This window comes from Heterocephalus glaber, unplaced genomic scaffold (genome assembly GCF_053883595.1).
Source record: "Heterocephalus glaber isolate CG9 unplaced genomic scaffold, H.glaber_assembly_v1.0 deba00001687, whole genome shotgun sequence".
Classification (NCBI taxonomy): Eukaryota; Metazoa; Chordata; class Mammalia; order Rodentia; family Bathyergidae; genus Heterocephalus; species Heterocephalus glaber.
The window spans coordinates 15,093,324-15,109,603 of record NW_028258412.1 but is presented as its reverse complement, the minus strand read 5'-3'; the positions used below and the strand labels follow the sequence as shown (position 1 = coordinate 15,109,603).

The following is a 16,280-nucleotide window of genomic DNA, read 5'->3' as shown; positions in this document are numbered from 1 at the left end:
AGAAATTAAATGCAAAGGGAGAGAATCCAACAAACAGAAAAAGTCATGACAACGATAAGTCAATATGTGTGAGTTATAACCATCAATGTTAATGGTCTCAATTCACCAAAAACAATACTCCATGTGACAGGAACCTGAAAAAAAAAAAAGCAGGAGTAGCTATCCTCTTTGCAGATTAAGTGGATTTCCAACCCAAATCTGAAATCCTCTGGTCCCAAGAATTTCAGATAAGGGATAGTCAACTTGTATGTACAAATCTATTGTGCTGCGCAAGCGCAAGGACCTGAGTTCAATCCCCGGTACCAAAAAAAAAAAAAAAAAATCTTGGGCTGGGGGTATATCTCAGTGATACAGAGTGTTGCTTAGCAGGTTTCAAGTTCTGGCTTCATTAAAGAAAATGAATAAACAAATATCTCTCACATTGTTCTGGCTTTTAAACTTTAATGCTAAGACTGCACTCAAATGGCAGCAACAAAGGATAGTTGATGTAAATTCAGCATTATAATAAGGGTTAAAAGGGACTATATTTGAAAAGAGGATATTTTGAGCATACCTCTATGTACTGTGCAGCCAAAGAGCCTGGGAAAGATCTAGGAAATAATAAGTGAGAAATTTTAACGTATGAGTATATTTATATTTATACTTATATTTTTGGTGCTGGGGTTTGAACCCAGAACTCATCCATGATAAGCATGTACTCTGTGACTGTACTACATCCCTAGCGCTTAAAAAAAAATCTTAACCATTATAAAAATTAAAAAAGCCCAACAAATGGAATCAGAGAGTATTATTATCTAATTACTTATTAAGCTTTTAAAAATTGATGCTATTTGGAACTATAGACATGAAAAATAATTGCCTTAAAACACAAACATATTTCTTACATTTACAGAGTAATAACTAATTAAAACTTGATGGATCCATTTGCTAATACAACCTATCTACTGGTATAGAGACTTAAAATTTGAAAAATGTTTCCATGTTGATTTTTCTGTAGACATGGAAAGCTTTTAATGCAGTTTTATATTGATTACAAGTCAGAACAAGTTACATGGAAACTAAGGGAAAAAAAAATCAATGTTTTAGAACAGAGAAAGAAAACTGTCAACAAGGTCCCTGCTTTCCAGTACTTCATACTGTATTTTGTCACCACCTCTAGTCTACAGCCATACCACCCTGAATGCGCCCGATCTCATCTAACATGTACAGTTTTATCCTTGAAGTTTACATTCATGCTATATATTTCCAACAGTCTCATTAACTGTTAGCAAGATCACTGATTCAAAAAATGTTTAGTGCAAACTTACTATGTGTTTATTATAGTTTCTTAACCATTCTCCAACTATGGCTTTTTGTTGGTTTATAGAGGAATATAAAAAATTAAACAGAAATTTTTTTGTTTTGCCCTATTTATTGAGCCTCAACTAAAACCAAAAGGCAAATACAGTACCAAGAAGAACAGAGCTGAAGTATGTACTTTCGGTGGATTATGGATGATATGCTGAGTTGATAAGGAAGCACTAGAAGCCTACAAACTTCATAATGTTTAAGTGAATACAAAAATGAGCACCCTTGGCCTTTTCTGTTTTTCTGTAACATAGAGCTTCTTATTGTCTCATTTATTAATGCCTTCTAATTTCTGAGTTACTTATTTAAATCCAAATACACACAGATATTTCAAGTTAATGTTTTCTATTTTCTCTGAGTATAATATATACTCTCAGCTGATTGATGATACAAGAGCTTTACAGTGGACCTTGACATATGAACTCAATTTGTTCTCAAGGGCTGGTTGTAACTCAAGTTGGTCAACTGCCTTCAAAGTCTCTCTCCTGTATAATTTTAGGCCATACTTTCTCCCAGGCAGATCTCAGCATCCTTAGGGAGACACTGGCCCAGAATTTCTTAATTAACCCCTCACAGGAAAGGATGGTGTAATGTCCCTTCCAGCACTCTTTAAGGGTTCAATCTGTATCTGAGACCATGTGGAAGCACAGGTGGCTGGCATTTGGGTCATAACTCAAGACTCTGTTCTTAAGTTAAAACAAAATTTCTGGTCATAACCCAAGCTGTTTGTATGTCAGACTGGTCGTAACTCAAGGGTTCACTGTTTATGCTTACAATTCAACTTAAGCCCTTCTCTCTAACATCATTCTATGTAAGTCCATAAAACTACAAAGATACTAACAGAATTATAGAATTTAGGTACAGAAGCATTGGTTGCTATACCCTGGTCTTCATGGCTTGCAAGCATGCCTATGAGTCATGAAAAGTACTAATGAATAGTACCAAGTTCGTTGACTTCTTCATAAAACAAATAGGTATTATTTACAAGTTGTCACGTATTGGACTAAGTGCTAGGGACAGAATTGTAAGTAAATAAGCCTAGTACCTATTGCTCCTCTAGTAAGATAGACAGTAAAAAAATAAAATCATAACAAACAAATACAAAACTACAACTGTGACTTGTGCTACAAAGCAGAGTATGTGTTACTAAGAGAACCAAAAATGGAGGGTGTGACTTAAGGAGGCTGGGAAAGCCTTCCCTGAAAGAATGAAGTTTAAACTGAGAATTACAAGATGAACAGGAGTAAAAAGATGAAGCTGGATGGAAAAACATTCCAGAGAGAGTAGTTTATGCAAGATTCTATGACAGATAATCAAAAGAAAGCAATTAGAGCTACAGCAATGAGAGAAGGAATTAGCGTTCAGGTGTACGCAGGGACTGCATCATGAAGGACCTTATCGGCTGACTATAGTAAGAATTTTAATCTTAGCCTAAGAAAAGAAGAAGCCCCTAAAGACTTTATAGCAAAAGGGGAGTGTGATGAGATTTATATATACTTTTTCAAGCTCACCAAAGTAAGGTCTGAAGGGCTGTACTGCAGTTCTTCACATAAGAGACATTACATATGGTGCATGAATAACAAGAGAAAGAAACTATTAACAGTGAGGGAGCTACAATACACACACATTATTGTGGCAAGTGTGAAAATTGATTTTTAGAATGCTACCTATGTGTTAACTACAGATAAAAGTCAAAGCTTTTTATCAATTTTGTATTATAGCATCAGATACTCCTCTTTCAATCTGTTTTTTTAGGGCTTTATGGGTATATGTGGGCTGGGCTTATTTTTTTTGTATATAGGTAATACAGACTTAATGATTACAAGGTGTGATTGAAATATACCATGAATGTTTAAATTTAAAAATTTCATTACATTAAAAGATACACTGCCATTAATATACTTATCCCATTGTTCTTGACATCCCCACCTACCCCGCAACAGGGATCAAACTCAGGACCTTGAGCTCACCAGGCAGGCACAGTGCCACTGAGCTAAATCCTCAGCCCTTGTTCTTGCCATTTTTTGAAGCAGTTCTGGAAGTACTCTTTCATTAGTGTCTTTACAAGTTGTGATAAAAATACAGTGAATGCTGCTTCCAAGTCCCATCAAACAGAAAGACAGGCCCATAAAAACATTACACCTGGATTCCATCGGAAGAAAGATAGCATCTGAATAATCAAAGAAATTATATCTAGAAAACTTTTACTGTTAAAAATCTTTTGATCAGCTTGTGAGGGGGTTGTTTAAAAAACAAAACGAAACCCTTCTGCCATGTTTCTGCCTCAGAGCCACCAGACTATGGACTGAGATCTCTGAAACAGTGAGCCAAATAAAGTTACCTTCCTTTTTTTTTTTTTTTTTTTTGGTACAGGGGATCAAACTTAGGACCTTGTGCTTGTGAGGCAAGCACAGAGTCACTGAGCTAAATCCCGGCCCTAAGTTATCCTTCTTTAAATAAATAAACAAATCCCCCAAAACAAAACATTATAGCGTGTCCTCATCAATCTTATTTACCAGATCTGGCATCATGCAACTTCTGGCTCTTCCATAAATTCAAAATGACCACGAAAGGTAAACATTTTGAATGGATTTAGGGCACTGATGTACAACAATGCAATTAAAGACCCTCATAAATAGACAGGACCTAGCCCAAAATGCAATCACTACGTCTTCTGCACCGTAGGTCTCATTTTCTCCCTGCTACATTTGTGCTTCTTAGTAAGTTTCAAAACACGCTTGGCTTATTGTCTTCTGAAACATTAGAAATTTGAAAAGGGTCTAGATGCTTTTTAAAATAGAACAGTTAAAAAGAGATTAGAACCAGCCTCTGACTGGCCAAGAGAGACTCAGAGAGGATAAATTAATTATAAAGTAATAGAAAGTAAGAAAAGATGACTGATAAATGAATCTCTCAGAATGTTTCCATTTTTTAATAAAGGTCAATACTAGACAAAATCAAATTACATTATTTAGGAGCATGAAAGTAAGTGGGTTAAATACAAACACAAACAAGAACACAATCACTATAAAAATCAAGATAGTGAATACTCCTCAGGGGAGAGAGAGGGTTTTGGCTAAGGAGGACAAGAGGAGTTTCTGGGGCATAAGAAGTATTTGATTTCTTGCCTTGGTGGTGTTTACACAGGGATTTACCTTTTAATAATTCTTTAAATATATATTGATTTTGTTTTCGTAGTGCTGGGGATCAAACCTGGTGCATGTAGGATATGTTTATAATTTAAAATACTTTAGAAAAGATCTGTGTGAATAAAGAAGGCAGGACTTTCGGACTTCAATGTTATTTTGAGACTAAAGACTAACATGGAAGAGAGCGTTAAGTGGAAAAGTATCACCTTTTCAGCCCTGGATAGCCAGTTAGTGATAAAACATATTGAATGGGGGCAGAGTATAAGATGGGGATGAAGGAGAAATGATAGTGATACTGAGCACAGACACCAGGGATGAGGGAGGGTTCAGAGACAACCCAGGCTGAAGATCTAGGTAGAAAGAAAAGGACAGGCTACAGATGCAGGTAATAAAATCTCATCTGGAATGCTAATCCGTACCCAGGTGGAAGAACATAAAGGATCATTTAAAAGGAAGAGTCAAATATGTTTGATGATGGAAGTTATTCTATTTCGTAGTCCTGGGGATGGAATACAGGGCCTTTGCTCTGGGCTACATCCCTAGCCCTTTTCATTTTTTACTTTGAGGCAGGGTCTCACTAAGCTGCTGGGTTTGAATGTGCAGTCCTCCTGCCTCAGTCTCCCAGAATGCTGGGATTACAGGCATATGTCACCATGCCCACTTTAAGAAAAGTTATTTGATAATAGGCTTGGAGAAGAAATAGGTAATAATGAGTATTTAATTTACTATTTGTTTTAATAGACTACTACTTTAAAGGAAATATTTGTGTTACTTTGATGAAGCAAACTTCTATGGCCATCTAGATTAAAGAATTACAATTTATGCAGTGAATTTTGGGTAAGTGAGATGTGGTTATATTTCAGTTATTTCTCCTTTTTCTCAGCAGGAAACAGTCACACCTTTGGAATTGAAACTGGGTAGCCTTGTACACCTTAACCTAAAGTAATAACTTAACGTGAATGTCACTAAAAATCTTTGTCTGTCTCTCTGAATAGTTGTTGGTTCATCTGTTTATCTGTCCATTCACCCATCTAGCCATCCAATATTTATTCCTACTAATGAATTATCAGATGTTATACTAGTTCCTGGGGATATAGCAATGAACAAGATAGACATAACCTCTTCTCTCATGGTACATGTTATTTAGGAGAAGGGATGTATAGTATGAATAAAAAAATAAGATTGTTTAATTGCAATTCTGATAAATGAAGCAAATTACAAAAAGAGGTGGTATAAGATCATAAAAAGTCTCAATTTACTAGTAGAAGGTTTGAATAGTAAAGGCTATACTGTAGAAATAACAATTAAACCAAAACCTGCAGCATGAAGAAGGGTTACACAGGATTGGGGATGCAGCGTGTCGTCTTCTAGGAGAGAGAATAGCACAGACACAGGCCTTGAGGAGGAAAGAGGAGATACATGGACCCAACTTCAAGCTTAAACTTGTTATTTATGCTTGAATAAGACTTGAATAAGGCCTAGGATTCTGGAACTGGCTCTTTAGAAATGACTATTTGCCTTTACAGTACACATCATTTAATTGGTAGAATGAACATGAAAATCAGGTATATTTTACAAGTATTAGCTATGTGTAGAGTTCAAATTTTCTTAATCTGACCTACATAAGTGATTTTTAAAATTACTTACAAAATAAACTGCCCCAAAACTTCCATGTCCAATTTCATGCAGATCAATAAAGACTTCTTCAGGATCATCTTTGTAGAAGAGATCAGTAAATTCTGGATCCTTCGGTACCCCTTTACGCATGATGACCAGTATTGCAAGTGCTTTGCTTTTTGATAACCTAGTGAGTTTTATCTCTCATTGACAAATTCTTTTTTGATAAATCTTCAGTACCTATAGAAAAATAAAGATTTCCATTAAATTATTTCTAACACATCTTATTTGGTGGCAATATAAATACAAATTAATATTAAAGAGCATCTCAAGGGCAGGGGATTTAGCTTAGTGGTTCTGCTGCCTGCCTTGCAAGCGCAAGGACCCAAGCTTGATCCCCGGTACCAAAAAAAAAAGAGGAGCACCTCGATCTTACAACTCAGTATTAAAAAGACAAGTAACCCAAATGAAAAATAGGCAAAGAATGTGAATAGATATTTCTGCAAAAAAGAAATACAAATGGGAATAACACATGTGAAGGTGCTCAGCATCATTAGTAATTAGAGAAATGAAAATTAAAATCACAAAAAGATATTATTTCATACTCGTTGGGATGTCTATAATCAAAAGATTAAGGATCGGGCCGGGGATTTAGCTCAGTAGTTCCGCCTCCTGCCTCGCAAGAACAAGAACCCAAGTTGGATCCCTGGTACCAAAAAAAAAAAAAAGATTAAGGATCAGTGAGGACATGGACAAATTAAAACTCTCCAACACTGCTGGTAGGCAGGTAAAATGAATGACACAGCCATTTTGGAAAACAGCCCGGCAGTTCATCAATAACTTAAACATGGAATTACCGTTTGACACAGAAATTCCACTCCCAGATGTATATCCAAAAGTAATGAAAACATATGTCCACACAGACACTTGTACATTAACGTACACAGCAGCATTTTTCATAATGGCCAGAAGGTGGAAACAACCTAAACTTCCCATCAAATGGTAAAAGAATAAATGTGATATCTCCATACAATGGAATATTATTCCATTATATACAACATCATAAATGAACCTTGTAAACATTATGCTAAAAGAAAGAAGCCAGTCATAAGAAACTATATATTGTTTGACTCTGTTTAATAAAATAAAGTTTTTAGAATAGAGGACTGAGGATGTGCCTCTGTGGTAGTAGAATACTTGCCCAGTATGCATGAGGCCCTGGGTTCAATCCTTAGTCACACACACACACACACACACGCACGCACTTCCAGAACAGGCAAAGTTATAGAATCCATTTCCTAAGGGTGGGGGATTTGGGGAGGGACAACTGAAGGATATGGGTTTTCTCTTCAGAGGGATGAAAATGTTCTAAAATTTGATTGTGGTGATGACTGCATAACTCTGTGACTCTACTAAACACTATTCAATTGTACACTTTAAATGGGTAAAGTGCATAGTATATAAATTATATCTTCATAAATGTTATAAAAATCATTTTGGTAAAATTAATATTAAAATAACAGCAGATACTTATTAAGTACTACTATGTGTTATACAATACCAAGAACCTTACAAGCAACTTCATAATCTAATGACTTTTTTCCCCTTTCATTCTTTTTTTCCTTTTTCCTTCCTTTCCTTCCCTTTCCCCCTTCCCTTGTTCCCCTTCCCATCTTAACATGTTATTCCTACTTCCCAGTATCTATCTTCTATTATGATCCACATTTACCTTTTGGGTTTCCCACACAAGAGAAACAATGTGATATTTAAACTTGTGTGTCTGATTTATTTCATTTAAGATTATGGTCTCGAGGTATACCCATTTTCCTACAAATGACTTAAGTTTATCCTTCTTTATGTCACAGTAGTACTCCACTGTATATAAATACTACATGTCCTTTATCCATTCATCTATTCATAGGCATATGGGCTATTTCCAAGATTTAGCTATTTTTTTCCCCATTAACTTTATTGGTGCATTTTAGGTATACAATACAGTTACATTCTTCATTGGGATCTTGTACCATTACATGAGTCTCTTGGTTCTTATTTTTTTCCCCTTCCCTTGCCCACCCTTCCCTATTTGCAAAGACCTTGTTTCCATTTTTTCCTCTTCTCATATTTTTTCCTTTCCCTTTTTTCCCTTCCCCTACCCCTCCCAATTCCCCTGCTCCTTCAGACCTTTTCTTCCTGTTACACACTATCAGTTATACATTTTTTAAATTACAATATCAAGATTTAGGAGACATTACCACAGATTTTACAGAATTTAAAAGGATATAGAAAGCATATTACAAAAATCTTTTTTGAAATAAATTTGACAACTTCTAAGAAGTAACTTAGAAGACAAATTAATGAAACTAACTCTGGAGGAAATAAAACATTTGAATAGCACCTATTAAAGAAAGTATATTCCTAGCTTGAAAATCTACCTATATGACAACAGCAGGCTCATAAACATTTTAACTGATAAATTATATCAAACAATTAAAGCAGAAAAAAGAAGGAACACTTCTCCCCTCATTTTAGGAAATCAACATTGTGCTAATACTAAAACTGGATAAAGATAATAGGAGAAAAATGTATGAACATAGAAATTTGTTTAACAAAACAAACTACTGGAAGTCAGATCTGGCAGTATGTAGAAAGTGGTTTTATTGTAGGGATGGCAGTGTTGGTTCAGCATTGGAAGATCCACCCCTAAAAGTCATCATTTTAACAGAGGAAAGGAGAAAGCCATATGATCCTGTCACTAGTTGGAGAAAGAGTATTACAGAACCTTCTCAACAGATCAAAGACAGATCAAAGACATCTCCATTCCTTCTATGAATGGAGATGATACAATGCTTTCTCCCTAAAGTGGGGAACAAGGGCAGATATGCCTACTCTTCATCTGTCCATTAGACTTTGAAACACAGGTCTAAACCAAAATAGTCTGGCAATAAAATGACACAACTAGGATAGGATTGGGACGGCAGAAGCAAAATCTTTATATGTAGATGAAATGATCATCTACAGAGAAAATACTAAGAAATCTCTAGGAGCCCCTAGAACTTGTACTTGAATTTAGCAGGATTAGAAAACACAAGGTATATATAAAAATTCAGGTCTATGTATACTTGCTATAAATGAAGAACTGGATATTGAAATTTTAAAGTTATGTAGGAGTACAAAGGAGCCAGAAAAGCCAAAAACAAAAACAAAAACAGTGTTGGTAGACGTTTAGCATCCAATTTTAAGACGTCTTCTAAAGCTACAGTAATCAAGGCAGTGTTGGTGTAAGGAAAGATATATAGATCATTGGAACAAAACAGAGAATCTAGAAATAGAACCACACACATATGGTTCACTGAGTTTTGAAAGATTATTTAACATTAGCATTTTATAGAATATAAACTCGATTCAAGAGCTGAGGAAGAGATAGTGTCTTTAGCAAACGGCACTAGAACACCTGGTATCTGTATATAAAAAATTAACCTCAACCCTTTTTTTCCATACATGAAAATAACTTGAAGGGATCTATGAACCTAAATAAGAAAGCCTAAAAGTGTAAAATTTTAAGAAGAAATTATAAGGGAAAATGTTTATGAATTTAGGGTAGGCAAGAACTACCTAGGACAGAAAAACCATGATGTATAAAAGAAAAAAAAATTGATCAGATTCCATCAAAATTTAGAACTTTAAATGACATCATTAAAGTGAAAAGTAGTCCTTAAACAGACCATATTTATAATGCATACAACCTATGACCAGAATACATAAAGAATTCTTAGAGCTCATTAATAGACAACCCCATTAAAAAATAGACACAAGAAGATGATAAATAGCCAGTATAACACAAGGAATGATGTGCAATTCTAGAATCAGAAAAATACTAATCAGTACAATAACAAGATTGAATTATACACTCATTAGGGAGATGAAGTTAAAAGTTTTAAAAGCCTTGTCATGACTTTTTCTTTTTGTTGGATTCTCCCCCTTTGCGTTTAATTTGTCACGCCCAACGGATTCATTCTGCTGGGTTTCCTGGGGTTGTGATCCTCATTGTCTTTTCCTAGGGTATTGTCTAAAATTTTTTGGAGTGCCGGTTTGCTATTCATGAAGTTCCTGAGGTGCTCTTTATCATGAAAGCATCTTACTTCTCCATCAATTTTGAAAGATAGTTTTGCAGGGTACATCAATCTGGGTTGGAGGCTGTGTTCCTTTAGGGCTTGAAATACATCACTCCAAGCTCTTCTTGCCTTGAGGGTTTGCATTGAGAAGTCTGCTGTGATTCTGGTGGGCTTTCTTTTGTATGTGATTTGTTTCTTTTCTCTCACTGCTTGTAGAATTTTGTTCTTCTGTTGGATTTCTGGAATCCTAACTATTATATGCCTATGTGTAGATGTTTTTTGATTAAGGTTAGCTGGAGTCCTATATGCCTCACTTATCTGTATGTCAAGTTCTTTTCTCCTCCTTGGGAAGTTTTCTGCCATCACTTCTGTGAAGAGATTTTTGATGTCATCTGCACTCTCTCCTCTTTCTTCATTGACTCCAATCAGTCTTATGTTATTCTTCTTCGCATCGTCTAGCAGCTGCTGGATTGATTTCTCATGTTCCCTTACAATGTTAAGGGAATTTTTATTTTCCTCCTCACTAATTGCAATCTTATCTTCTATACGTGAAATTCTATCCTCACATTGGTTCATTCTGCTTCGCAGACTTTCGATGGAGTTTTTAATCTATGGAAATCTGTTTGTGTCTGTTTTATGGATTCCATTTGTTTCCTATGTTGGGATTCCATCATGTTCCTCAGATCCTCTATTTTTTTATCTGTGTCCTCTCTAGATTTATTAATCATGTCTTGCACCATGAGCAAAATCTTTGCTGTTATCTGAGTAATTATTTCTGATTTCATTTTTCCCAGATCCTCTTTTGTTGACAGTTCAGAGAGTCCAGGTGGTTGAGTATCAGAGTGTTCCATCTCGTTTCCCTTTGGGGTTGCTGTAGGTGATCTGGAAGTCTGTTTTTGAGGCTTGTTTATGTGTCTTCTCATTTCCATGGCGAGGGGGTGCTTCTGGCACCCACACGGCTCAACTTCTGTGCCCTAGGAGCTTGGGATGGCAGCAGGGGAGCTTCCTTCCAGGTGCTGGGACCAGCTGAGCTTCACTGCCCGAGGAGCCTGGGATGGAGGCAGGGAGCTTCCTTCTGGGTGCTGGGACCAGCTGAGCTTCACTGCCCTAGGAGCCTGGGATGGAGGTGGGGAGCTTCCTTCTGGGTGCTGGAACCCGGTGAGCTTCTCTGCCCTAGGAGCCTGGGATGGAGGCAGGGAGATTCCTTCCGGGTGCTGGGACCGGCTGAGCTTCACTGCCCTAGGAGCCTGGGATGCAGGTGGGGAGCTTCTTTCCGGGTGCTGGGACTGGTTCACCTTCTTGGCCCTAGGAGCCTGGGACGGCAGCGGGGGAGCTTCCTTCCGGGTGCTGGGACCGGCTGAGCTTCACTGCCCTAGGAGCCTGGGATGGAGGCGGGGAGCTTCCTACTCAGATTCTTGATTTGCTACTGTGGGTCCAAGGGTGATCAGAACCTCTGCAGTGAGTCCTAGTCTCCTGCGAGCCACGGCAGCACATGGCGTATTACAAGAAAGGTAGAAAAATGAGACTGAGAAGAAGCTGAACTTTGGGTCAGATCAGTGCTGCTCTGGGCAACAAAGACAAAGACCCCCTAGCTTGCAGCACCTTTTATTCAGTACATGGGGAAACAAATGTAACCTCCAAGATTTAGCTATTGTAAATTGTGCTACTATAAACATGAGTATGCATATATCACTGTGGTATGATGCTTTTGATTCTATCAAGAAGACACCTGGAAAGAGAAAAGCTGGGTCAAATGGAACCTCTAGTTTTAGCTTTTTTAGGAATCTCCATACTGATTTCCATAGTGGTTGCACTAGTTTACACTTCCACCAGCAATGGAGAAGGGTTCCTTTTTCCCCCACAGCCTTCCCTTTATTATTGGTTGATTTATTGATGATGGCCATTCTTTCTAGAGTGAGATGAAATCTCACTGTTGTTTTAATTTGCATTTCTTGAATGACCAGTGATGTTGAGCATTTCTTTTCATATATTTATTTGTTGTGTGTACTTCTTTACCTGAGAAATGTCTATTTCAGATGCCTATTTTTGGATTAGGTCTTTAAATTTGGGGGGTCAGATTTTTGGAGTTCTTTATACATTCTAGATGTTAGAATAGGTCTTTATCTCAATCTGATAAAAGCCATCTATGACAAATCAATAGCCAACATCACACTAAATGGTCAAAAACTAAAAGCTTTCACTCTAAAATGAGAAAAAGATTTCAAGGATGCCCGCCCACTATCACCACTCCTATTCAATAGGGTTCTGGAAACATTAGCCAGAGCAATTAGACAAGAGAAAAAAAGAAAAGGAATATGAGTAGGAAAGGAAGAAGTTAAATCATCACTATTTGTTGATGACATGATACTCTACATAGCAGATTCCCAAAACTCTACCGAAAGACTCCTAGAATTAATAACCACATTCAGCATGATAGCAGGATACAAAGTCAACATTCAAGAGGAGGTGAGCCAATCCCAGCGTTCAGGAGGAGGCTCCCCTGCCTCCATTCCACTGCTCCCAGGGCAGAGGAGGTAAGCCTCGTGGGCACCAGCAACACCCACCACCCCGTGGAAATGAGAAGATATGTAAACAAGCCTCAAAACAGATTTCCAGATCATCTAGAGCAACCCCAAAGGGAAATGAGATGGAACACTCTGATACTCAACCACCTGGACTCTCTGAACAGGCAACAAAAGAGAATCTGGAAAAAATGAAATCAGAAATAATTTCTCAGATAACAGCAGAGACTATGCCCATAGTGCAAGACATGATTTATAAATCTAGAGAGGACACAGATAAAAAAATAGAGGAACTGAGGAACATGATGGAATCCCAACATAGGAAACAAATGGAATCCATAAAACAGATGCAAACAGATTTCCAGGAGACTAAAAACTCCACTGAAAGTCTACACAGCAGAATGAACCAATGTGAGGACAGAATTTCAGATACAGAAGATAAGATTGCAATTAGTGACCAGGAAAAGAAAAATTGCTTTAAAATTATAAGGGACCATCAGAAATCAATCCAGCAGCTGCTAGACAATGCAAAGAAGAATAACATAAGACTGATTGGAGTCAATGAAGAAAGAGGAGAGAGTGCAGATGACATAAAAAAACTGTTCACAGAAGCAGGTTAAAAGAACTTGACATACAGATAAGTGAGGCATATAGGACTCCAGCTAGCCTTGATCAAAAAAAATCTACACACAGGCATATAATAGGATTCCAGAAATCCAACAGAAGAACAAAATTCTACAAGGAGTGAGAGAAAAGAAACAAATCATATACAAGGGAAAGTCCATCAGAATCACAGCAGACTTCTCAATGCAAACCCTCAAGGCAAGAAGAGCTTGGAGTGATGTATTTCAAGCCCTAAAGGAACACAGCCTCCAACCCAGATTGATGTACCCTGCAAAACTATCTTTCAGAATTGATGGAGAAATAAGATACTTTCATGATAAAGAGCACCTTAGGAACTTCATGAATAGCAAACCGGCACTCCAAAAAATTTTAGATAATATCCTAGGAAAAGACAATGAAGATCACAACCCCAGCAAGCCCAGCAGAATGAATCCGTTGGGCGTGACCAATTAAATGCAAAGGGAGAGAATCCAACAAAAAGAAAAAGTCATGACAAGGCTTTAAAAACTTTTAACTTCATCTCCATAATGAGTGTACAATTCAATCTTGTTATTGTACTGATTAGTATTTTTCTGATTCTAGAGTTGCACACCTTTCCTTGTGCTGTACTGGCTATTTATCATCTTGTGTCTATTTTTTAATGGGGTTGTCTATTAATGAGCTGCAAGAGTTCTTTATATATTCTGGTCATAGGTTATATGCATTGTAAATATGGTCTGTTTAAGGACTACTTTTCATTTTAATGATGATATTTAAAGTTCTACATTTTGATGGAATCTCATTTGTCAATTTTTTTCTTTTTATACATGTTTTTTGTATCATAGGAAGTTCTTGCCTACCCTAAATTCATAAACATTTTCCCTTATCATTTCTTCTTAAAGTTTTATAGTTTTAGTCTTTCATATTTAGGTTCATAAATCCTTTCAAGTTAGTTTTATGTATGGAAATAAAGGGTTGAGGTTAATTTTTTATATACGGATACCAGGTGTTCTAGTACCATCTGCTGAAAACACTATCTTTTCCTCTGCACTTGAATTGAGTTTATATTGTATAAAATGTTAATGTTAAATAATCTGTCAAAAATCAGTGGAACATATATGTGTGGTTCTATTTCTAGATTCTCTGTTTTGTTCCAATGATCTATATGTCTTTCCTTACACCAACACTGCCTTGATTACTGTAGCTTTAGAGGAAGTCTTAAAATTAGGTACTAAACGTCTTCCAACACTGGGTTTTTTTTTCTTTTTCTTTTTACTTTTCTGGCTCCTTTGTACTCCTACATAACTTTTAAATTTCAGTATCCAGTTCTTCATTTATAGCAAGTATACATAGACCTGAATTTTTATATATACCTTGTGTTTTCTCATCCTGCTAAATTCAAATGCAAGTTCTTGGGGCTCCTAGAGATTTTTTAGTATTTTCTCTGTAGATGATCATCTCATCTACATATAAAGATTTTACTTCCACCTTGCCAATCCTATGGTAATTGTGTCATTTTATTGCCAGACTATTTTGGTTTAGGCCTATGTTTCAAAGTTTAATGGACAGATGAAGAGTAGGCATATCTGCCCTTGTTCCCCACCTTAGGGAGAAAGCATTGTATCTTCTCCATTCATATAAGGCGTTTTTACTGGAAGTATGGAGTACATGTCTCTGCTCTGTTGAGAACGTTCTGTTCTACTTCTAGTCTCCTGATAGCTTTTACCATGAACAGCTGTAGAATTTAGTCCGATACTTTTTCTCCAACTATTGACAGGATCATATGGCTTTTTCCTTTCCTCTGTTAAAATGATGACTTTTGGGGGTGGATCTTCCAATGCTGAACCAACACTGCCATCCCTATAACAAAACCACTTTCTACATACTGCCAGATCTGACTTCTAATAGTTTGTTTTGTTAAACAAATTTCTATCTATGTTCATACATTTTTCTCCTATTATCTTTATCCAGTTTTAGTATTAGCACAATGTTGATTTCCTAAAATGAGGGGAGAAGTGTTCCTTTTTTCTGCTTTAATTGTTTGATGTAATTTATCATTTAAAATGTATATGAGCCTGTTGTTGTCATATAGGTAGGTTCTCAAGCTACTTTAATAGGTGCTATTCAGATTTTATATTTCCTCCAGAGTCAGTTTCATTAATTTGTCTTCCAAGGTACTTCTTTTTTGCTTTGTTTTGTTTTTTGGTACCAGAGATTGAACTCGGGTCCTTGCGCTTGTGCAGCAGGCATAGAAACCACTGAGCTAAATTCCTGGCCCTTCCAAGGTACTTCTTAGACATTGTCAAGTTTATTCCTAAAAAGATTTTTGTAATATGCTTTCTATATCCTTTTAAATTCTGTAAAATCTGTGGTAATGTCTCCTAGATCTTGATAATGTAAATTTAAAAATGTGCAATTGATATTGTGTAATAGGATGAAAAGGTCTAAAGGAGCAGGGGAAGTGGGAGGTGTAGGGGAAGGGAAAGAAGGAAAAAGAAAAAAATATGAGAAAAGGAAAAAAATGGAAACAAGGTCTTTGCAAATAGGGAAGGGTGGAGGTGGTGAAGAGAGGGCAGGGGAAGGGGAAATAAAATAAGAACCAAGATACTCAAGTAATGGTACAAGATCCCAATGATGTATGTCAATTATTTTATACCTAAAATGTACCAATAAACTTAATGGGAAAAAACAAAAATAAACAAAGTCAACATTCAAAAATCAATAGCATTCCTGTACACGAGGAACAAACTCACTGAGCAAGAAATTAAGCAAAAAACATCTTTCACAATAGCAAAATAGAAAAATGAAATAGGAATCAATCTAATAATAGAAGTGAAACACCTATATACTGAAATATTTAGCACTCTGAAAAAGGGGACTGAAGAGGATATCAGAAAATGGAAAGATATCCCCTGTTTTTTGGGTAGGCA

At 36.5% G+C, this 16,280-nt stretch overlaps 1 protein-coding gene across 6 annotated transcripts in view; it reads right to left on the bottom strand.

Moving 5' to 3' along the window:
* Taok3 (TAO kinase 3) overlaps positions 1–16,280 on the bottom strand; it is a 189,319-nt gene that overhangs the window by 84,085 nt on the left and 88,954 nt on the right. For all 6 annotated transcript variants that reach the window (XM_004843693.4, XM_087198101.1, XM_087198100.1 and 3 more), the window contains one exon: positions 6,144–6,353. In XM_004843693.4, the coding sequence (XP_004843750.1) occupies positions 6,144–6,263 (120 nt within the window). In that variant the 5' untranslated portion in view covers positions 6,264–6,353. The remainder of the gene's footprint in view (positions 1–6,143; positions 6,354–16,280) is intronic.